This window comes from Salmo trutta, chromosome 10 (genome assembly GCF_901001165.1).
Source record: "Salmo trutta chromosome 10, fSalTru1.1, whole genome shotgun sequence".
Classification (NCBI taxonomy): Eukaryota; Metazoa; Chordata; class Actinopteri; order Salmoniformes; family Salmonidae; genus Salmo; species Salmo trutta.
Window position 1 is genome coordinate 15,625,265 of NC_042966.1, and position 23,963 is coordinate 15,649,227.

Consider the following 23,963-nt stretch of genomic DNA (forward strand, 5'->3'; position numbering starts at 1 on the left):
TATAATCGATGCGGTGCCTGTTAATTTCTCATTGAATCACAGCCTACTTCGACAAACGGGTGATGATTTAATAGGCGCATTTGCGAAAAAAGCACTGTCGTTGCACGAATGTACCTAACCATAAACATCAATGCCTTTCTTTGAAATCAATACACAAGTATATATTTTTAAACCTGCATATTTAGTTAATATTGCCTGCTAACATTAATTTCTTATAACTAGGGAAATTGTCACTTCTCTTGCGTTCCGTGCAAGCAGTCAGGGTATATGCAGCAGTTTGGGCCGCCTGGCTCATTGCGAACTGTGAAGTCTATTTATTCCTAATTAATTTGCCAGAATTGTACATAATTATGACATAACATTGAAGGTTGTACAATGTAACAGCAATATTTAGACTTAGGGATGCCATCCGTTAGATAAAATACGGAACGGTTCCGTATTTCACTGAAAGAATAAACGTTTTCGAAATGATAGTTTCCGGATTCGACCATTTTAATCACCAGAGGCTCGTATTTCTGTGTGTTATTATAATTAAGTCTATGATTTGATAGACGTCTGACTGAGCGATGGTAGGCACCAGTATGCTCGTAAGCATTCATTCAAACAGCACTTTTGTGCGTTTGCCAGCAGCTGTTCGCAATACTTCAAGCATTGTGCTGTTTATGACTTCAAGCCTATCAACTCCCGAGATTAGGCTGGTGTAACCGATGTGAAATGGCTAGCTAGTTAGCGGGGTGCGCGCTAATAGCGTTTCAAACGTAATTCGCTCTGAGACTTGGAGTAGTTGTTCCCCTTGCTCTGCATGGGTAACGCTGCTTCGAGGGTGGCTGTTGTCGATGTGTTCCTGGTTCGAGCCCAGGTAGGAGCGAGGAGAGGGACGGAAGCTATACTGTTACACTGGCAATACTAAAGTGCCTATAAGAACATCCAATAGTCAAAGGTATATGAAATACAAATCGTATAGAGAGAAATAGTCCTATAACTACAACCTAAAACTCATGTTAAAGGGAACCACCAGCTTTCATATGTTCTCATGTTCTGAGCAAGGAACTTAAATCTTAGCTTTTTTTACATGGCACATATTGCACTTTTACTTTCTTCTCGAACACTTTGTTTTTGCATTATTTAAACCAAATTGAACATGTTTCATTATTTTTGATGCTAAATTGATTTTATTGATGTATTATATTAAGTTAAAATAAGTGTTCATTCAGTATTGTTGTAATTGCCATTATCAAAAACAAAAAAAAAATCGGCCGATTAATCGGTACCGGCTTTTTTTTGGGTCCTCCAATAATCGGTATTGGCGTTGAAAAATCAGAATCGGTCGACCTCTGTTACATACAGATCTCTGTTGATCACGTCATTTTAATGTTTGGACATTTTTAGTTTGTTGACCGGTTAATGAGGGTCAGTTAGATGGCAGCAAAATGTACCAACATTTGCATCCCTAATTCAGAGTAAAAATGAGTTACACTCAACTCTGGTTATTTACACCAACACTGGGTTTCTCTAACACCACGCAGTCACCTGAGTGTTAAATTAACTCCTTAATCAACACTAGACATGTTACACTGATAAACTGTTGGTAACACTGGCCAATTTGTTGTGTACCAAACAATACACTGCTGGGTCACTCAGACTCCCTTCTATTCTCCTACTCTCTGCTCAATAAAATCATGGCAAAGATATCAACTATGCCAGGACTGTATATGTAAAATGATTTACAGAATACCAGATATATACCCATAACATTGGTACAGTTTAAAACATTCAGACCTATCGTTTTAAACTTAGCAGATTACCTCTCTGTTTAAACTTTAATATCAGGAGTTTAACACTCACGCTTAAGCACAATAAAAAATATCTACAATAAAAAAAAGAATAATATTCAGAAGGTTTTTATGTAGAAGCCTTTCTTGCATTCCAAATAATCCTTCTTGCCTTTCCAAGAATCATCAAATAACCCTTTCTTCCAAAAACTGTTCTTAGGTTGAAAAAGGGTCTTGGTACAAACTAAAAACAAATGGTTCTATATAGTGTCAAATAAGGGTTCTAGGCTTGTGACCATAGTGGAACCCTTTTTGATGCTATATGGATTTAAAAAAATTTTTTTTTAAGGTTTCTATAAAGAACCATGCTCAAAGTTCTAAATGGCACCTGTATGGTGCTATAAAGAACATTTTTAATTTTTGCAAGTGTATTAAACAGAAATGCCTTATTTACATAAGTATTCGGCCCCTTTGCTATGAGATTTGAAATTGAGCTCAGGTGCATCCTGTTTCCATTGATCATCCTTGATGTTTCTACAACTTGATTGGAGTCCATCTGTGGAAATTTCAATTGATTGGACATGATTTGGAAAGGCACACACCTGTGTATATAAGGTCCCACAGTTGACCGTGCATGTCAGAGCAAAAACCAAGCCATGAGGTTGAAGGAATTGTCCGTAGAGCTCCAAGACAGGATTGTCTGCGTATATAAGGGGAAGGGCACCAAAACATTTCTGCAGGTTGAACACAGTGGCCTCCATCATTCTTAAATGGAAGAAGTTTGGAACCACCAAGACTCTGCCTAGAGCTGGCCACCCGGCCAAACTGAGCAATCTGGGTTAGAAGGGTCTTGGTCAGGGAGGTGACCAAGAACCCGATGGCCACTCTGACAGAGCTCCAGAGTTCCTCTGTGGCGATGGGAGAACCTTCCAGAAAGACAACCATCTCTGAAGCACTCCGTCAATCAGCCCTTTATGGTAGGGTGGCCAGACCGAAGCCACTCTTTAGTCCGCTTGGATTTTTGCCAAAAGGCATCTAAAGGACTCTGATCATGAGAAACAAGATTTTCTGGTCTGATGAAACCAAGATTGATCTCTTTGGCCTGAATGCCAAGCGTCACGTCTGGAGGAAACCAGGCACCGTTCATCACCTGGCCAATATCATCCCTACGATGAAGCATCATGCTGTGGGGATGTTTTTCAGTGGCAGGGACTGGGGGACTAGTCAGGATTGAGGGAAAGATGAACGGAGCAAAGTACAGAGATCCTTGATGAAAACCAGCTCCAGAGCGCTTAGGACCTCAGACTGGGTGAAGGTTCACCTTCTAACAGGACAACAACCCTAAGCACACAGCCAAGACAATGCAGGAGTGGCTTTGGGACAAGTCTCTAAATGTCCTGAGTGGCCCGGACTTGAACCCCATCGAACATCTCTGGAGAGGCCTGAAAACAGCTGTGTAGTGACGCTCCCCATCCAACCTGACAGAGCTTGAGATGATCTGCAGAGAAGAATGGGAGAAACTCCCCAAATACAGGTGCGCCAAGCTTGTAGCGTCATACCCAAGACTCCAGGCTGTAATCGCTGTCAAAGGTGCTTCAACAAAGTACTGAGTAAAGGGTCTGAATACTTATGTAAATGTGATTAGAAAAGGATGTAACGTTAAAAAAATATGGAACAAGTAAAGGTCTTTTCGAAAGCACTGTATGTAATAGCATAACAGATTAGTTAAACTGGAATGACTCTCACTCACGGTTGCACAAAAAGAGCTGTGCACAAACCACGGGCCAAAATATTCTGAGTCACCGCCCCTACATTTTAATTATCACTAAAATAGCCTTTTTTTCTTTTTCTTTTTTTTTAACTGCAAAGAACCAATGAAGGGCTTTTCGTTATGTAGAAAACACCTCGCACCAATTGCCGGTCTGACGTTCATTCGCTTGCTGACGACACGGTGTGTTTTAGGGACCACCCGCCTGTGGGCGACTGACAGCCGTCATTTTTCACCCGTGTGAGTTCCCTTTTGCGAGGGTGGAGACTTAGTTTTTGCCGGAACTCTCAATTTCTAAGCCGTATGAACACACAAGTTAATCAGGCTGCTGACCAAATTGCCCTATTTTACTTCTTTGCAGTTGAAAAAAAGGGTTCTCTCTTCTTTTAGTGATAATTAAAATGTAGGGGCGGTGACTCAGAATATTTTGGGCCGTGGTTTGTGCACAGTTCTTTTTGTGCAACCGTGAGTGAGAGTCATTCCAGTTTAACTAATCTGTTACGCTATTACATACACTGCAGAACCTTATCCCTCTGCAAAGAACCCTTTTGAACCCTTTTTTTCAAAGTGTGTCTGTTGATCTGTATGTCTGAGTGCATATCTCTCTGTCTGGATGTCTGTCTCTGTATTTGTTTGTCTACTGGTTTTATTTTCAAATTGAGGATTAGAAAATGTCATCTATTTGAGGACAATAATTATTGTTAAAATCAGTTTTTTGGGGGGGGGGGAATGACCAGGAGGAGAGAACAAAGGAGGTAGAGGGAAGAGAGAATATGAGAGCGGAATGAGGCCATACCAATGAGTCAAAGACCATTTTGGTCTGTCTCCTTCATTTGTATCCCTCTATCATGTCTCCCTCTACCTTCTTTCTGCCTCTTTTTTTTTTCTTTTTTTCTCAGTGTCCCAGATTGCTCTGCCCCTCAGGCATGGTCTCCTTCCTTTTCTCACGCTCTCCCTCTTCGTTCTCATTTTTTTATACTTCTCTCTCTCACCCTCTCCTCATTTGGCCCGTGCTTCTATAAACTTTGGATAAAGAGAGAGCGAGAGACGGAGGGATAGTCATATGAGCACATGTACTGTACTTGCTGCAGGGCCGACCTGCTTCTTATTGCACAGCAAATGTACCTTTTACATCACCTTGAACCTTTAAACAAACCATACAGTAGGTCAGATTTAGAATCACAAACTGAGCCCTAGCCATTAGCCTGTAATATTCCGCTTTTAAATATCTCAATTCTCTTTCTCTCCCTCTTCTCCACCCCCTCTCCCTTTCTCTAGTGAGACTACATGACAGTATCTCGGAGGAAGGCTTTCACTACCTTGTCTTTGACCTGTGAGTATAACACACGCATACATTTCAGGCTTGTGAATGAGCTTTATTATGTGTGATAACAATCATGTTCTCTCGCTCTTTCAGGGTGACGGGAGGAGAGTTGTTTGAAGACATCGTTGCTAGGGAGTACTACAGCGAGGCTGATGCCAGGTGGGCAATCCCTATTTACTGTTACCATGGTTACTGTGCCGCACAGTGCCGGTCAAAACCGTGGGAGAGTGGCGTGATTTCACGTGGCGCGCACACACACAGGCTGACTGGGTTTCCTTGTATTCATGTCTGCTGCATTGTCATGTCTGGTTATCCCTCTCTCCTCCCTCTTCCTATATATCCTATAACCCTTTCTCTTCTTCCCCTCTCATCTCTCCCTCTTTCCCTTTGTTTCCTTCTTATCTCTACTCCCTCTCTCTTCCCTCCCTCTCTCTCTTCTCCTCAATCTTGCTGTTAGGTGATTCTCTTTGTTGCATTAAGGGACGTGTCCATGAAATAATTTGATTAGTACTGACCAGGGCTTTAGACTCACACACTACAAGCCACATGGGGTCAGCAACACCCCCTTCCCAAGACTGATTTGACCTTTCACCTCTGAGCCTCACAACCAGCAGACTGTCTTAACAGTATTTTTGCTAGCTTGCTTATCCATTTGGGGTACTTGGGAAGTCTCAAAAGAACATAGGCCAAGTTGGTCAAATGCTTATGAGGGGGTACTCCAGGCATTATAAAATGTGATATGGGTACAGTAACGGAGAAAAAAAAGGTTAAAAGCCACTATTGTAATAAATCTCTCACTACTTTGCCTCTTTCTTTGTCAGACCTGTTGAGCTTTCTGTACAAACCAGGCATGTGTTTAGTGATGAAAGGATGACTGATTGTTCTCCTTTTCTCACGCTCAACCCCCTTCTCTCCCTTTCCTCTCCAGTCAGTGTATCAACCAGATCTTGGAGAGTGTCCAACATATCCACCAGCATGACATCGTCCACAGGGACCTCAAGGTGTGTTTCTGTGGTGTGCGTGTGCGTTGCTATAACTACCACACACACCTCTGTGGCCATGGCAACGCACTGCTCTCATTTCCCTCTCGCGCTCTCTCTTTTTACTCGCTCCCCTCCCTTTCACAAAGGCCCACTCTCTCTCTGTTTACCTCTCTAGCCCTCATCTTTTCTCACTGCCTCTTTTTCTTTTCACTCTCTCTTCTGCACTAGGGGTATGAACATTTAAAATGAAATTGGGTTTGTTAACATAAAAAAAAATCCTTAACTGCACTGTGAATAATTTTGTTATCACAAAACTCCCACTAACAGGTCCCCATCATCATCATAAAGGGAAAATAAAAATGTAACAAATACCTAATGCTGTAATGTTAGGAGTTATTTTTTATTTTTTTGCTACTTTATTAACTGGAGCTGTAATACAGGGAGAGAAGCAAGTCATGCAGGGAGCGGGGTAGGGGCAGTGTATCTGAGGGACAAGGGGAGCAGGGAGGGGGAGAGATGCACTGGTAGACTAACTTACTGCTAGTTATTTATCTCATCTTGTTACATAATGCTTGTCTTGACTGCATCAAACCGAGAGAAGCTAGCTAACGTCAGCTTCGACCTGCTGTTAATATCAACAACTTCAATCAGATGATTAAGTAGCAGCCTACCTGTTGGCTCTTGGTGTTGTAGCTTGTCCTTCTCATTTAACTTTTATTATAATTCCATCTTCCATTTATTAGCTTAGATATCTCCTAATAACCTGCCACACCGAGGCTCTAGCTCTGACTGTAGCCTAGTGCTGGGTTAATGACTTGTGATTGGATGACAGCAAGCGCCACTCGTGAAAAGCAAGCGCAGCCGCATAAATTATAATGTTCTCTCTCTGCGTGAAGAGTGATATAAACCATCTGCATTGTGAATTCACTGTGCTGGGAGAGTGAGTGCAACCTTGTGGTGTACTCTCTCCAAATGTGAGTTTTTATTCGATTTGTTTCCCTCCCTCCCTTTCTGCCATTTGGCAGTACGTTCAACTGCAGACCACACGTAACCACGCCAGACCAAGACTTCCACATCTGGTTAATCAGCTTCTTGGCGAAAGATAAATGCTCACTAACAAAGATGTAAGCAACCGGCCTCACAACCGCAGACCACATGTAGGCGAGCAGTTTGCTGATGTCAAAGTTGTGATCAGAGTACCCCATGGTGGGGTTATGGTATGGGCAGGCATAAGCTATGGACAACCAACAAAATGCACATGCATTCCATGAGATCCTGAGGCATATTGTGAAACACATTTTCTTTTTCTCTTCTTTTTGAAGGTATCTGTATTCCCAGTTGTGAAATCCAAAGATTTGGGCCTAATTAATTTATTTCACTTGATTGATTTCCTCATATGAACTTTAACTCAGTAAAATCAATTAAATTGTTGCATGTTGCCTTTATATTTTTGTTCAGTGTGTGTGTGTATATATGAATGATATAGCTTGAATCGCTCTACTGAGGTTAGCTGTATTACCTATTGTGTGCTGTCTGCTTCGTTGGCCTTTTTTCCTGAGTGGGCTTTTACTGCAGTCCTTTACACACACACACACACACACACACACACACACACACACACACACACACACACACACACACACACACACACACACACACACACGCGCGCATGCAGTCTGCAGTGCTGTCTAAATGACTCAAGTGGTTTCCATGGCTACCACCATATGTCAATATATGGCTGCAGAGATAATTGTATGAGAGATGGAGACCCACATACTGTCAAATGTGGACAATTCCAAAATCCACTCAAAGGGCTCTATTTTTTTGGCTGGCGTTAAAGTGGCGCTGGTGTCAAAGCGCACGTTAGTTTACAATTTCATCATGTAAAATCAGGCGCACTGTCGTTTTTTCAGCCCTAACGCCAGGTTCGGCAATTTCCATCAGCCCGCTTCAGCTCAGCTGGGCGGGGTGGAAGTATTTGTCCTTTAAAAACATGATCTCAAGTGATAATTTCAGGCAGCACTGATAGCAATACTTAAGACTAACCAAAAGCTGGTTTTAGTGATAACGCAGTTGGTTATGGCATGGATTTTGACAACGGGAAAGCAGCCTATCCAGCCGTGACGCACACTGCCTATATGTGCATGAAACAAGAGTAGCCTAAAGTGCTTTTGGTGCCTGTATACTTCGTATTTAGAAACATAAAAACAAATGTTTTCCCTTTGTTTTATTTAATTAAAAAACCAAGCATAGCCTCCCCTCTCAATGAAGGCTTCTTTATTTGTCTGCCGAATGCAATCGCGAAGTAGTCAAGACTGTCGATAAACAGTTTGACTCCTGAGACCACTTGGAAATAGATCTTCATCACCAAAGCTTTATTAAAATATCACGTTTGAGAGGAGTACAGAGGTGAGCTGACATTCCCTTTTTTTATCTACAGTGGGGGGGGAGTATTTGATCCCCTGCTGATTTTGTACGTTTGCCCACATACAAAGAAATGATCAGTCTATAATTTTAATGGTAGGTATTTGAACAGTGAGAAACAGAATAACAACAAAAAAATCCAGAAAAACGCATGTCAAAAATGTTATAAAATGATTTGCATTTTAATGAGGGAAATAAGTATTTGACCCCTCTGCAAAACATGACTTAGTACTTGGTGGCAAAACCCTTGTTGGCAATCAGAGGTCAGACGTTTCTTGTAGTTGGCCACCAGGTTTGCACACATCTCAGGAGGGATTTTGTCCCACTCCTCTTTGCAGATCTTCTCCAAGTCATTAAGGTTTCGAGGCTGACGTTTGGCAACTCGAACCTTCAGCTCCCTCCATAGATTTTCAATGGGATTAAGGTCTGGAGACTGGCTAGGCCACTCCAGGACCTTAATGTGCTTCTTCTTGAGCCACTCCTTTGTTGCCTTGGCCGTGTGTTTTGGGTCATTGTCATGCTGGAATACTCATTCACGACCCATTTTCAATGCCCTGGCTGAGGAAGGAGGTTCTCAACCAAGATTTGACAGTACATGGCCCCGTCAAATGATGCGGTGAAGTTGTCCTGTCCCCTTAGCAGAAAAACACCCCCAAAGCATAATGTTTCCACCTCCATGTTTGACAGTGGAGATGGTGTTCTTGGGGTTATAGGCAGCATTCCTCCTCCAAACACGGCGAGTTGAGTTGATGCCAAAGTGCTCAATTTTGGTCTCATCTGACCACAACACTTTCACCAGTTGTCCTCAATCATTCAGATGTTCATTGGCAAACTTTAGACGGGCATGTATATGTATTCTTGAGCAGGGGGGCATTGCGGGCGCTGCAGGATTTCAGTCCTTCACGGCGTAGTGTGTTACCATTTGTTTTCTTGGTGACTAAGGTCCCAGCTGCCTTGATCATTGACAAGATCCTCCCGTGTAGTTCTGGGTTGATTCCTCACCGTTCTCTTGATCATTGCAACCCCACGAGGTGAGATCTTGCATGGAGCCCCAGGTCGAGGGATATTGACAGTTCTTTTGTGTTTCTTCCATTTGCGAATAATCGCACCAAATGTTGTCACCTTCTCACCAAGCTGCTTGGCGATGGTCTTGTAGCCCATTCCAGCCTTGTGTAGGTCTACAATCTTGTCCCTGACATCCTTGGAGAGCTCTTTGGTCTTCGCCATGGTGGAGAGTTTGGAATCTGATTGATTGCTTCTGTGGACAGGTGTCTTTTTTACAGGTAACAAGCTGTGGTTAGGAGCACTCCCTTTAAGAGTGTGCTCCTAATCTCAGCTCGTTACCTGTATAAAAGACACCTGGGAGCCAGATCTTTCTGATTGAGAGGGGGTCAATACTTATTTCCCTCATTAAAATGCAAATCAATTTATAACATTTTTGACATGCGTTTTTCTGGATTTTTTTGTTGTTATTCTATCACTGTTCAAATAAACCTACCATTAAAATTATAGACGGATCCTTTCTTTTTCAGTGGGCAAACGTACAAAATCAGCAGGGGATCAAATACTTTTTTCCCCCACTGTATGTATTGTAGGCAGGCCCACATTATTTTAGGCATCCAGATCCAATTTTTTGACGTGCATAACACCCCCTCCATGATGTAGACTATGTGTCCATGCCCATCATGAAACGAGAGAGAACCTCTGTGAAATACCAGTGAACCTACTATTTAGAAGTTATTGCTTGTTTTCATATGTTAAACACCCAATACCTGCCCTAGGCCTACTATAGCAAAGGTTGGTTCAACAGCAATGTCTTTTTACATGTTTGTTCATTTAAAAAAAATACATTTTATTTTTTACAGTGTTTGTTTTTCGGTTAATTTTATTACAATCAAACTTAGAATGATTCACCTTCATGGCGACAACGTCCGTGGCACGCTTGCAATGCCATTTCTGGAGATGTGATCTGATCTGTAAAATGGTTCCGATTATGTTCATAAAACAGGCCTATTTGGGAGCAGTACAACGGTGAGTGGACATTCTCCCTTTCTCTTTATATTGGATCTTTGTCCAGCTACTGTGAAAAGTTTGTATGTGCGTAAAACCCTTCATAGTCTGTTTTAATATTATATGCCCACTGGGAGAAATTGTGGTGCCTGTGTGACAGCCTTTTTTAAAAACAAGTTGTGTTCTTAGAGTTGTTTTTACATTTAACCTTTTATTTAACTAGGCAAGTCAGTTAAGAACAAATTCTTATTTACAATGATGGACTACAGGGCAACAGTGGGTTAACTGCCTTGTTCAGGGGCAGAATGACAGATTTTTACCTTGTCAGCTCGGGGATTCGATCCAGCAACATTTCGGTTACTGGCCCAACGTTCTAAGTAATTGCATGCCTTCAATTGCATTCACACGGATATAGGGGCCTACTGTAAATTGCATCATGGCTGAGAAGGAATAATTTGAATCAAATTTGGGGCGGCAGGTAGCCTAGTGGTTATGTGGACTGCAAATGTTCAAGTTAACGTATTTAGCAAAGATAGGTCTACATTTTAATTTGTTTCTGTAAGACATTTGACAAAGTTAGACTAACATTGGAGTTGATTTCTAAGGCAATACATAAAATATCGTAAATATACAATTTGAAGCAAACACATTTCGCCGTGGAGCACGTTCTGATTGGCCAGTGAGGGCTAAGCCACGACTTGTTTGTTCATGAAAACCCAGCCTTTTCACGCTAATGCTAGCAAGTGCCAGTGGTGGAAAAAGTACCCATTTGTGATACTTGAGTAAAAGTATAGATACCGTAATAGAAAGTCACCCAGTAAAATACTACTTGAGTAAAAGTATTTGGAGGGAGGGAGAGAATCACTTCAAATTCCTTTATCAAGCAAAGCAGACCGCACCCTTTTTTATTGTTTAAAACATTTCCGGATAGGCAGAGGCACACTCCAACACTGACATCATTTACAAATGCATTTGTGTTTAGGGAGTCCGCCAGATCAGATGCAGTAGGGATGAAAAGGGATGTTCTCTTTAAGTGTGTGAATTGGACAATTTTTCTGTCCTGCTAAGCATTCCAAATGTAACAAGTACTTTTGGGTGTCAAGGAAAATGTATGGAGTAAAAAGTACTTTATTTTCTTTAGGAATGTAATGAAGTAAAATTTGTCAAAAAAATGTATGGTAAAGTACAGATACCCCCCCCCCCCCAAAAAAAACGGCTTTAGTAAAAATACCCTAATGTACTAAAGTACTTTACACCACTGGCAAGTGTGCTGATAATTGTGGTAGTGAAAATAGCACATATTTCTTGCACACCCCTGAACCTATAGCGCTACCGCCTGCGCTTAGAATTACCGTAATTTCCAGACTATTGAGCGCACCTGAATATAAGCCGCACCCACTGAATAAAAAAAAATAAAAAAAAAACACTTGACAGGTGTGGCATATCAAGAATTTGATTAAGCAGCATGATCATTACACGGGTGCACCTTGTGCAGGGGAAAATAAAAGGCCACTCTAAAATGTGTAGTTTTGTCACACAACACAACGCCACAGATGTCTCAAGTTTTTAGGGAGCGTGCTATTGGCATGCTGACTGCAGGAATGTCCATCAGAGCTGTTGCCAGAGAATTGAATGTTAATTTATCTACCATAAGATGCCTCCGTTGTTTAAGAGAATTTGGCAGTACAGTCTACCGGCCTCACAACAGCAGACCACGCATAACCACGCCAGCCAAAGACAGCCAGATTCTTGGCAAAGGATAAATGCTCACTAAGAAAGATGTAAACAAATTTGTGCACAAAATTTGAAAGCACTTAGTTCATATGGAAAGTTTTTGATATCTTTTAGCATGTGAAACATGGGACAAGTTGCATTTTATATTTTTGTTCAGTGTAGTTTAAAGCAGTATAATAAATATTGATGACAATCAAACCTTCTGTTTCCATTATAATACTTGAATACGTGTTTCGTTATTCAATTTCTTGCAGAGCATTATGTGAATATTTCAATTAATCACTGCAGAACAATATTTCCTTTGGTAGGTTTTTTTAAATCAATGTATGTACAAGATTCAATTCTCCCTGCAACTTCACCAGTCAGATGCTACAACTGCTCTGTGACCCTGAATGCCAGATTGTGGTAATGTGATCCGACTGATATCCGTGGTGCTGAATATCATATATTGCCACTATTGCACAAAAATGTATTGTGCGGCAACCTCAACAATCTCTTCCAGTCATAAAGTTTCAGACCTCTGACCTAGTACAATGTAAGGCATTATTTAGGTACCTACATAAGAGAATCAAACTCAATACTCCTCTCCCTCCATTTCCCTTCATTTCTCTCTCTACTCTCCTTTTATTCTCTCCCAACTGAATTTAATCATCTTTATTGACAGGATATGGATGTGTAAATGTTGGCAAAGCCGAAGAGTTCGAAGCACTTTAATTTTTACATATAGGCAAATGCATCTCTGTCCCTCTCCATATCTCTTTCTACCCCCCCCCCCCCCCTTCCCCCCACCACCACCACCACCACCACACACAAACACACTTTCTCTCTCCACCCCTTCAGCCTGAGAACCTACTGCTGGCCAGTAAGATGAAGGGAGCAGCGGTGAAGTTGGCAGACTTTGGCCTGGCCATTGAGGTGCAGGGAGACCAACAGGCATGGTTCGGTAAGACCGCGCACACACTCTTTATGGACAGTGTTTTGTCATAAAAAACATACTGAATGTACCAAACATTGTGAACTCTTTCCATGACATAGCTTTCACCTGGTCGGTCTTTGATCCCTTATTGATTTCACTTTTTAAATCTAATTCAATTAATGTAGTGGAGGAGACAGGTTAAAGAAGGATTTTTAAGCCTTGAGACAGTTGAGACATGGATTGTATGTGCCATTCAGAGGGTGAATGGGCAAGACAAAAGATTTGAAGTGCCTTTTGAATGGGGTATGGTAGTAGGTGCCAGACCCACCGGTTTGTGTCAAGAACTGCTGCTGGGTTTTTCACGCTCAACAGTTTCCTGTGTGTATCAAGAATGATCCACCACCCAAAGGACATCCAACCAACTTGACACAACTGTGGGAAGCATTAGAGTCAATATGTGCAAGCGTCCCTGTGGAACACTTTCGACACCTTGTAGAGTCCATGCACCGACGAATTGAGGCTGTTCTGAAGGCAAAGGGAGGGGTGGGTACATTTTGAGTAACCTTCATCAGACCTAAATCTTCATTTTTTTTTTTTCTTCTGCCTGGCAGGTTTCGCAGGCACCCCTGGTTACCTGTCCCCTGAGGTCCTGAGGAAGGACCCCTATGGCAAGCCCGTGGACATATGGGCCTGTGGTGAGCCTTTAACCTCTAACTGTAGGTGAAGAACAAATAGACGTTGTCAGCCAACACGTCACGAAGATGGGGCCTGAAGCCTGCGTTTTGATTCTGAACAGTCAGATACTGTAGCTAGCAACAATGACAAGAATCTGCCTTGCGGGGAATCGTAGGTGGCTCGTTTCAGCTAGTTTTATCATGTTATTGATACAATGTCTTGTTTTTAGGTGTTTTGACAGATTATTTTTTTTTCATGTCGTTGTGCAACTATGTTTTCAATAAACATTTGGAGACTAAATACAAGTTACACGTTAACAGTCTAAGCCATCCGTGTCTGTTTTGACCCATAGTTACACACGTGTCTAAAGCCGGGCTGTGGTGCAGAGATCATACATCTTACACCAGTTTTTACAGAAACTCTAACCGCTCTCTTTCTGTCTCTTTCTCTCGGTCTCTCTCAACCTCTCCAGGTGTTATTCTGTATATCTTGTTGGTTGGCTATCCTCCATTCTGGGATGAAGACCAACACAAACTCTACCAGCAGATCAAGGCTGGGGCCTATGATGTGAGTCAGTGTGTGTTTGCGTAGGGTACAGTGTAGAGGTTGGCTGGACAGCTGGTGAATTTTTAATAGTGTCCGATTGAGAGCTGCACCCCAGCTATTGATCCTATCAGCCTCCTGACGCATTGCAGAGGGGTGTGTGTGTGTGTGTGTGTGTGTGTGCAAGGGGGTATCCTCTTTTTGTCTCTAGTATTCTGGTTACATAGTTAATGAAGACTGGTTCTGAGATTTAACATGGCAGACATTCATATACACACAATTTTCATGCGTCTGTCAGCATTCTAAATTATAGGAAGCCATTGTTTACATGATATGAAACATGAAGTACATTTGTGTTATGTACATAATGCAAATGATGGTCTCTGTATTTCTGTTCCTTTTCCTGCCTCTCATCTCTCTCCATATATCTCGCTCTCTAGTTTCCCTCTCCCGAATGGGACACTGTTACTCCAGAGGCTAAGAACCTGATTAACCAGATGTTAACCATTAACCCTTCCAAGAGAATCACTGCTGATCAGGCTCTCAAACACCCATGGATCTGCGTAAGTACACATATACAAACCTGTATATGCCATCACAAAATCGCACACACCTCACATACTGCTTTGTGTATAGGGTTGCAATGGGAGGTTTTAGCATAGTTAACTTTCAAAGTTCACCTGTACTACCAATTTTATGGAATTTTATCACATGACATCTAGTGCCCTTTTTGGGTACTTCAGGTTATCACAGGTGTCTGTAATTATCTCTGGCACTCTGTGGCCTTATCGCATTTCAAATAGTCAAATACGATGCTTTTAAAAAATAAGACAGAATGATAAAGATGTAAAACATTATGGTAAATATTTAGAAGGTTTCGGCATGAAATATCCTTTATTGTACCATGTCTGTCTTTTGTAAATGATTTGGATTCAAACTGGTGGCAGTTGTCAAAGTCAATAGTTGCAGAGTTAATTGAAAGTAAGGCCATTGTTGATTTGATGCGTTTTCAGTAATTAGTCTATTTTCTCTTGAACCAAATAGCCTATTAGAAAACCATGTACCATATGGGCACAGATATAAAAACGTAATAATATATGTTAAGACATTTTTCATAAATATTCCACTATACAGTTCCAAAATTGCCGTAGACTATTATAAATTCCATTAACTTTGGTGAATTACCGGTAGTTTTGCAACCCTAATTGTGTAATACTTCTCTCACCTCCAATAGCAACGTTCCACCGTGGCGTCTATGATCCACAGACAGGAGACAGTGGAATGTCTGCGCAAGTTCAACGCTCGGAGGAAGCTCAAGGTACACTGCTGCTACTACCCCTACACGTCTCTTCCTCCTGCTTTCCTTCGCTACCTCCACCCCTTACACCGTTCCTCCTCTTCTCTACTCCTTCTCCACCCCTCCTTACACCGTTCCTCCTCTTCTCTACTCCTTCTCCACCCCTCCTTACACCGTTCCTCCTCTTCTCTACTCCTTCTCCACCCCTCCTTACACCGTTCCTCCTCTTCTTCTCTACTCCTTCTCCACCCCTTACACCGTTCCTCCTCTTCTTCTCTACTCCTTCTCCACCCCTCCTTACACCGTTCCTCCTCTTCTTCTCTACTCCTTCTCCACCCCTTACACCGTTCCTCCTCCTCTTCTCTACTCCTTCTCCACCCCTCCTTACACCGTTCCTCCTCTTCTCTACTCCTTCTCCACTCCTTACACCGTTCCTCCTCTTCTTCTCTACTCCTTCTCCACCCCTTACACCGTTCCTCCTCCTCTTCTCTACTCCTTCTCCACCCCTCCTTACACCGTTCATTTTTTACATTTACATTTTAGTCATTTAGCAGACGCTCTTATCCAGAGCGACTTACAGTAGTGAATGCATACATTTCATACAATTTCATACATTTTTTTTCCTGTGCCGTTCCTCCTCCTCTTCTCCACTCCTTCTCCACCCCTCCTTACACCGTTCCTCCTCTTCTTCTCCACCCCTCCTTACACCGTTCCTCCTCTTCTTCTCCACTCCTTCTCCACCCCTCCTTACACCGTTCCTCCTCTTCTTCTCCACCCCTCCTTACACCGTTCCTCCTCTTCTTCTCCACCCCTCCTTACACCGTTCCTCCTCTTCTTCTCCACCCCTCCTTACACCGTTCCTCCTCTTCTTCTCCACCCCTCCTTACACCGTTCCTCCTCTTCTTCTCCTCTTCTTCTCCACCCCTTACACCGTTCCTTCTCTTCTTCTCTACTCCTTCTCCACCCCTTACACCGTTCCTCCTCTTCTTCTCCTCTTCTTCTCCACCCCTTACACCGTTCCTCCTCTTCTTCTCCTCTTCTTCTCCACCCCTTACACCGTTCCTCCTCTTCTTCTCCTCTTCTTCTCCACCCCTTACACCGTTCCTTCTCTTCTTCTCTACTCCTTCTCCACCCCTTACACCGTTCCTCCTCTTCTTCTCCTCTTCTTCTCCACCCCTTACACCGTTCCTCCTCTTCTTCTCCTCTTCTTCTCCACCCCTTACACCGTTCCTCCTCTTCTTCTCCTCTTCTTCTCCACCCCTTACACCGTTCCTCCTCTTCTTCTCCTCTTCTTCTCCACCCCCTTACACCGTTCCTCCTCTTCTTCTCCTCTTCTTCTCCACCCCTTACACCGTTCCTCCTCTTCTTCTCCTCTTCTTCTCCACCCCTTACACCGTTCCTCCTCTTCTTCTCCTCTTCTTCTCCACCCCTTACACCGTTCCTCCTCTTCTTCTCCTCTTCTTCTCCACCCCTCCTTACACCGTTCCTTCTCTTCTTCTCTACTCCTTCTCTACCCCTTACACCGTTCCTCCTTCTTCTCTACTCCCTACACCACTCCTTCTCCACCCATACACCTCTCCTTCTCCTCTGGCTCACTATACCTCTCTACACCTCCTTTTCTCCAAATTACCCCCCCTCTCTTTAACTCCCCTTTACATATCATCTGTTTTTATTACTCATCTCTCCTTTCTGTCTTTCTCTCCTAGGGAGCGATCCTCACCACCATGCTGGTGTCCAGAACCTTCTCAGGTGGGTGTGTCTCCTCCCTCGCTCCAGTTAGAGTGAGGGGGAGGACAGATGGAGCTCTACTCCCTCCTTCCCTCTCCTCCTCGGTGGAGTCCACCTAATGTAGGTTTTTAGGCCGAGTATGTGTGTGTGTGAGTGAGTACTCAAAAGAAGTGTGTGTTCAGGACACATGTTCTGAAGGAGAGGAGGAGGTGAAAGGAGCTCCTCTGTAAGTTCTGAGCAGATGTCATAAGGTGTCAGTACACAGAGGTGCTAGGTCATTGATTCTAGAATTGCAGACTGTTTTCTAGATTCTAGAATTCCAGCAGTACTGTGTTTTTTAGATTCTGTGTGTTCTATACCTGTCTCTAACGCACCTCTCTCTCCCCTTGTCGGCTCTGGAGTGTGTGCGGTTCACTCAGGAGTGGTGGATGTCTGTGGTGTCACAAAGAGCACTACTTAAGGCTCTACTTTCACTCTTCTGCTACTTACGATGATTAGGAAGATAACGATTCACCGATAGGCATCGGTCCCGACTCAAACGTTTAAGATAGGACTGCATCGGTCCGCGGACTCCAAACCCATCCAAATGTAGCATGCATCGGTCAGGGAAAACGATTCAAGCGTTACGCGTTTCTTGCTCATATTAGTTTCTTTCTACCTTCTGAAAATACTGATGCATCCTCTCCTTCTGTCGAACTAAGCATGTAACTGCATTGACAGTCATTGATCTACAAGTCATTTTGTACGCCGAACAAGCCCAGGCAATATCAGTAACCTAGTCGAACTGCGCCCAGCTTCGCACGGTAGGCAGCCTGTTCCTGATCTTGCACATCTGCGCGACGCCTTCAGCATTCAAAAGCTGAAATGGCTTACCTGATATTAGGCTTTATTAGTTAGGTGACAACCTATGTAATTTGTTATCTGTGCGCTGTTAAAAGTAAGCTACCAGAGACTCATCTGGCTATAGGCTACCCGCTGAACAGAGCTTACAATAGATTTTATTTTGATTGTTCAGGTTCATCATCAGCAATAGTTTTGGTAGATTGTTTAAACCAATCAGTGTTTATGGTTGTTTTTAGATATACAGGGTGAAGGTGATCATTTCGATAAGAAGACCGCAATCACTTTGCGAGGCGCTGCATAGCAAAAGCGGGAGGCAAAAAGCAGCTCACTAAACTTCCAAATGGTCAAAACCAATTGATTTTGAGATGGGGGTGGAATCCAAAGTTGACTATATATTCATTGGCTATGTCATAGCTCATTTGTAAACTAATATTGATGCATTACTTGCTCAAACACTTAGTCTGCAAAAATGACAAGTTTAATTGGAGGGTGATGGTGATTTCAGAACCAAAGTGGGGGGTGGGACAATATGTAGGCTGTGTTTCCCCCCTTAATGTGGTAGTGGGGTTGTAGATGCCTAGTCTCCCTTATGGCTCATCTCAGGCACCTACATATACATACACCATAGACATACATAATTTACACACACATACAGAGAGGCGCAGCTCAGGAGCTCGTTCTGCATCAGATTTGAATTTAGAATGGAAAATGAACGTGTTTATGCAACAAATGTTACTGCATCGATTTGTTCTCTAATGAAATCGGATCATTTCAAACTAAAACATATCGGTGCCCTTGTATCTAGATGCGTATCGAATTGTCATGAAATGGAAAGATGCTCATCCCTAGGGTGAAGACCTGGCCTTAAGGGAATAGGATTTTTGCATCCTAAATGGCATCCTACTCCTCGTATAGTGCACTACTTTTGGCTACTATATGGACAATAGGTTGTCATTTGAGATTGGTCACTGTTTTGGGTTAGGCCAGCCCAAATTTGAATAGCTCCTCCCAACCTGACTATTTCTGTCCAATAGTGGGCCGGCAGCATGCCAACCCTGCTGCTGTGTCCTCCACCGCCTCGCTGGCGCAGGAAGGTACGTCACAGAGATACGCCCTCTTACTTCCTCTACACACACTTCCTGCTTCCTGTCTAAGTCCCTCCCACTTCATTCTATAAGGGAGCACCAGGTTATCTGGCCCCTTTTCTGAATGCAGCTCATGTTAGCCTGAAACACATACACACTCATGTGAGACCATATGGATGTTTTTTAAGGATGGCGCTAATACCATGGACACACAGGCTAAACACATCTAACTCTACACATACTGTCAACAATACCACTTAGCCTCGTATCAACATCAGAAATCATCAAATTCATTAGCCTTACCATATCAACCCCCCTCCCCACCCTCCTCCTTTGGTTATGGCCATGAGAGGGGGTTGAGGGAGGTGGGGGCGTGTATCTGTGGCGACTGACTGACTGGGGGATGGACAGGAGCAGGGGAGGCATGCTGCCATCGTCTGACCTGGGTAAAGAGTGGGTGGACTAAGGTCAGCGATCCCATGCGGACTAGGAAACTGTATAATGTTTCTGTAAGGGTTGGATAGGTGCAAGCAACATAGCAAATTCCACCCAGCCGATCATAGGACAAATTGGAGCTACCTCCATATTATTTACACCTATCAGATCTTTTCAGATCTACACAAGTGTCTCTAGGAAGTAGGGTAATAGTAGTATTGACCCAATAACAAGGGTGCGAGAGTTAGTCTCCCCTGAGCGTGCGATTGATGCTCTGGTTCTGCATGAGGATTGTTGACAGAGCTGTACGCTTAGAACCCTCCAATCACAGGGCTCTCCTCTGAGAGTGGACCAATCGCCTGCCAGTAAGTCCTGAAGACGGATGACATCTTCGCCCTATGAAAGGCATCTGCAGCTTATTCTCCCTGCGATTTCACTGCTTTCCCCTCCACTGTGTATGGCTGAGGCAGACTTTGCTCTCTGCTTATGACGCTCCGTCTTACCCAGTCACATCGTCACACTGTAGCCCAGATGAATTACAGTGTGAACAATGTTGCCTTGCTGCATGTGGACTTGTTTTCCCTATACAATCCATTTCCCTTCCATTCTCTACTCCCTGAAGTGTGCACTCGTTCACTTTCCCTCCCAGAGGTAAAAGGATTGGATTTGTATGAGTGCACACTTGGACACTTACAAGTTACTTCCTGTCTTCAGTGGCTATTTCTTCCTTGAAATAGCCACTGATCTGAGGTGACTGGACAGAGGAAAGGGAAGATGTTAGACAATGGCCACGTTCTAGGCTAATTGCATTGCAAATGCCTGTCTGCCAGATCTCAGGTGTTTAACATGTCAGCTAATCTGATGCCCGACTGAGGATGTGGCATGCAGCCATTGGATGATGCAATGCACCATTGCAATGTAGTTGGCCTGTGACGCGACCGATATGTCCGACGAAGATGTTGGAATGGGGACCATGCTTGCCCGCCCTGTGGGTAGCTGGGTAGAAGATGTGGCGGGTGTCAAAGGTTAACCAATCAAGGCCCAGCTCTGTTCTGCTGTTTGCTGAATGGAAGCTATGCACCTTTGGAACTGTTGTTTATGTGGATGCTGCGTGGCTGGTCCGCTGCGTGGCTGGTCCGCTGCGTGTTCCAGCCGTTCCGCTGTGTGATATAAAGTGCATGGCATGCAACAGCTCTGATCTAGGCTGCAACCCCAAGTCGGAGCAGCTGTCTGCTCTGCCCGCCGCTCCACTAGGGCGCAAGACTGTTCCCTGTCGATAATACCGCACAGTAAGAACACGCACGCCAGCAGTGCACGAACCACCACTGACAACTGATGCCTGCTGCCTAAAACATGTCTCCCACCCTCCCTCCCTCTCCTTGTTTCTCTCACTCTGATAATGCACCACTGAGACTTCTCTTTCCATCTCTTTTCTTCCCCCTCTCTCCCACTTGTTAACGGAAGGTAAGGAACCCCAAGAGATTGCATGCATCCCAGAATTGCGTGTGTGTGTGTCAGTAATACTTAAAAAGCAGTTGGGACAGCAGCAAAGTGAAATGCTTTAGATGAGACCAGAGTGAGATGACTGACTGGAGCCTCCTAAAGGAAATCAATAGTTTACAGTAACGTGACTAAACATCTGCCTCTTCTATCGCACGCCCATTCTCCCTTGAAGTGTATGCTTGATCACTCCCCTTCGTGGAATAGAATGCCTTTGGCGTCAGGAATATGGTGGGATACGCCCTTTAGTCCATGTTCACACCAATCCAATGCTTTTAACGCCATGAAAGGGTAGTTATTAAGTACACACTGCCGGCAGAAGGTATAGAGAATTAGACTGCGGTCTAGGAGTGGTTGTTGCTTGACTTGTGTGTTGCATAATGTGGGGACCAGGTTGGATGAATGTGAGTGAAGTGACTGGAGAGATGTTTGAAGTCCAGTGCAATTCTCTTATGCTGTATTCCCCTCTCTTTACAGCATGCAAAAGTTTACTTAACAAGAAGGCGGATGCTGCTAAGGTAATGGGTTAAATCTGATGTCATGTAGCTGTCACACACACTCCCTCTTCCTCTCTCTCTCTTTCGCTCGCAGGGGTAGTGAAGAGATTGTTTGATTACTTGATTTAGTGGAGAATTAAAGGCTGTTGTATTTATAGAGGGAAATGAAAGAGAAATTAAGAAAGATATTACTCTCTTCAGTTTGTTAATTTTGTGTGTCTCAGCCCACGACCAACAACAGTAAGAACAGCATCGTGAGCGCTATAAATGCCATGAAGGACAACAGCATGGCTGCCTCACAGATGGTACAGAACCTTAACCTCCTCTCATCCCCTGTTCCCCTCCTCCTAGTTCCCTAACCTTCTACCACCCTAGCCTGCTCTCCTCCCTCCATTACCCTCATTGTATTTCCCTTCCTAGCACCTTAAAGTCCATACTCCCTTCCAAGCCCCCTAACTTGGCCTCCTAACCTCCATTCTCTTCCTAGTGGGCTTTTGTCTCTGTTGGCTGGAGTCTAAGATTGTTTCATGTTTGACCCTTCACAAACCTCTAACCCCTTCCCACACCAGCCTACATCTTAATATCAACTCGAACCCTAACCCCCAGGCACTTGTACAGACCTGGGTGTGTAACCAGACTTTTAACACTATGCTCCTCTTCTACCAGGAATCTCAAAATACAGTGGTTGCTACTGATGGGATCAAGGTGAGGGTGTTTGTGTGCAGAGTTAGGTTAACAACATATGAATAAGGCTCACTATGTGTTGTTAACCCCCCTTCTCTCTCTCTAGGGTTCTACAGAGAGTTGCAACACAAATGAGGATGAGGATATGAAAGGTAGGGAAATTACACTTATCTATCTTCACTTGCTTGCTCTTCTCTCTCTCCTTTTGCTTTGTTCTCTCTCTGTGATCTAACCATATATTTTCTGATAGATCTTCCTGTGCTCTATAGCTAGCAGTGTGCTAAGGTTTGTTTGTTTGTGTGTGTGTGTGTGACTCACCCGTGTATATGTGTGTACGTGCGTGCCTACGTGTTTGTGCGTTATTTGTGTGTGCGTGCCTGTGTGTGCGTTCTAATCTAGGGGACAGCGTTGTGATGATGAGTCAGGGCAGTGCTACAGAGGAGATGCCCTCCCTACTGACCTCGTCTGACAACTCGCCTGCCAGTAAGTGTTTTCACGGCAACCACAACCTTTCGGGGACGTCCCTGGCAAAGACCCCACTCTTCCTGACCTTTGTGCCTCTTTTCTACTGCACGTCTCCGACCTGTGCGTGTGTGTATGTCTATCCCTCTTTTTTCCTAGCCTCCAACATTGGGAATCTCTCCTCTATACCCTTTTTTTCTTTCTTTCTTGCTGAATCCCAAACCAGTCCCTTCCCCTTCCTCTCGCCCCTCTGCCTTCCATTTGCACATTCACACTTGCCTCCACCACATGTACAAGTGCTCCAAAGCTGAGTAGTTTTTCCACTATAGTCATTTAGCAAATAAAAATCTGCCAAGTCACTCTTATCTTAAAAAGCGTGCCAAGTTACAACAAGTTACATATCTTCTGTAGATTCTCACCAGATTGTCAGAGAACTCCATTGGTATCTACCTAGCTAGCTTGTAATCCTGGAAGTGTAGCCAGCCCCATAAAGAGATGTATGTGATAATTGTTAGTAGTGATGGGGAGAATCAATAGAGTTACATATCGCAATATTATTTTTGGATGATATATCGATGTTTGACTCCGGTGTTTTTCATCCTGTAGCTTGTTTTCTTTTTAAAATCTTTTTTAATAGTGAGCCAACATGTTTTCAGCACTTATTTCTCTGACTGATCATAACTGGTTTTCTCATGGCTCTTGTCTCTCTGCAGCAGACCTATAGTGAGCAATATATTTAGAACGTCAAATCGCTGAAATAAAATAGCAGTATCGAATCGTAATGCATATAGAATCGCAATACATATCATATTGGCGCTGAAGTCACTTGATAATATTGTATCGTGAGGTCCCTGGCAATTCCCAGCCCTAGTTGTTAGCTAAGAAACGGTAACGTTAGCATAAAAATGTTTGGGGATAAGAGAATTGGCTGATGTCATTGAGATGAACAGATTAAAATGAAACTCGATTTTTCAGATGAGTTTCAAATGAAAATAACAATTACATGTATGCATTTTGGAGTAGATTTTTTTTTTTATATATATTTTTGTCAGCAGAAGTAACCTTCTGTCGTTCGACAAAAATAATCCCGGACTGCCCTAGGAATTATTTAAATGTAAAACATGAATTGCATCATTTAAGTCATGAGTGTGTCCTGAGGTTTATTGGATTTCTCACCACTCTGAAAGTCACCCTCGCGTGACAACAAAGGGCCCTCTGAGCGAGTTGGTCGGGGCGAGGGGCTGGTTTGGTATTCAGTCTCTTTCTCAATCTTCACTGCGTCC

General features: G+C 43.4%; 1 protein-coding gene across 10 annotated transcripts in view; it reads left to right on the plus strand.

The window, feature by feature from the left end:
- LOC115201212 (calcium/calmodulin-dependent protein kinase type II subunit gamma) overlaps positions 1-23,963 on the plus strand; it is a 39,801-nt gene that overhangs the window by 10,106 nt on the left and 5,732 nt on the right. For 2 of the 10 annotated variants that reach the window (XM_029764633.1, XM_029764637.1), the window contains exons 4-18: positions 4,819-4,873; positions 4,958-5,023; positions 5,793-5,865; positions 12,856-12,958; positions 13,543-13,626; positions 14,079-14,173; positions 14,590-14,712; positions 15,384-15,467; positions 17,153-17,195; positions 19,052-19,111; positions 21,515-21,555; positions 21,759-21,839; positions 22,201-22,239; positions 22,325-22,370; positions 22,618-22,701. In XM_029764633.1, the coding sequence (XP_029620493.1) occupies positions 4,819-4,873; positions 4,958-5,023; positions 5,793-5,865; positions 12,856-12,958; positions 13,543-13,626; positions 14,079-14,173; positions 14,590-14,712; positions 15,384-15,467; positions 17,153-17,195; positions 19,052-19,111; positions 21,515-21,555; positions 21,759-21,839; positions 22,201-22,239; positions 22,325-22,370; positions 22,618-22,701 (1,077 nt within the window). The remainder of the gene's footprint in view (positions 1-4,818; positions 4,874-4,957; positions 5,024-5,792; positions 5,866-12,855; positions 12,959-13,542; positions 13,627-14,078; positions 14,174-14,589; positions 14,713-15,383; positions 15,468-17,152; positions 17,196-19,051; positions 19,112-21,514; positions 21,556-21,758; positions 21,840-22,200; positions 22,240-22,324; positions 22,371-22,617; positions 22,702-23,963) is intronic. The other 8 variants (XM_029764634.1, XM_029764643.1, XM_029764635.1 and 5 more) reach the window with 7 other exon arrangements.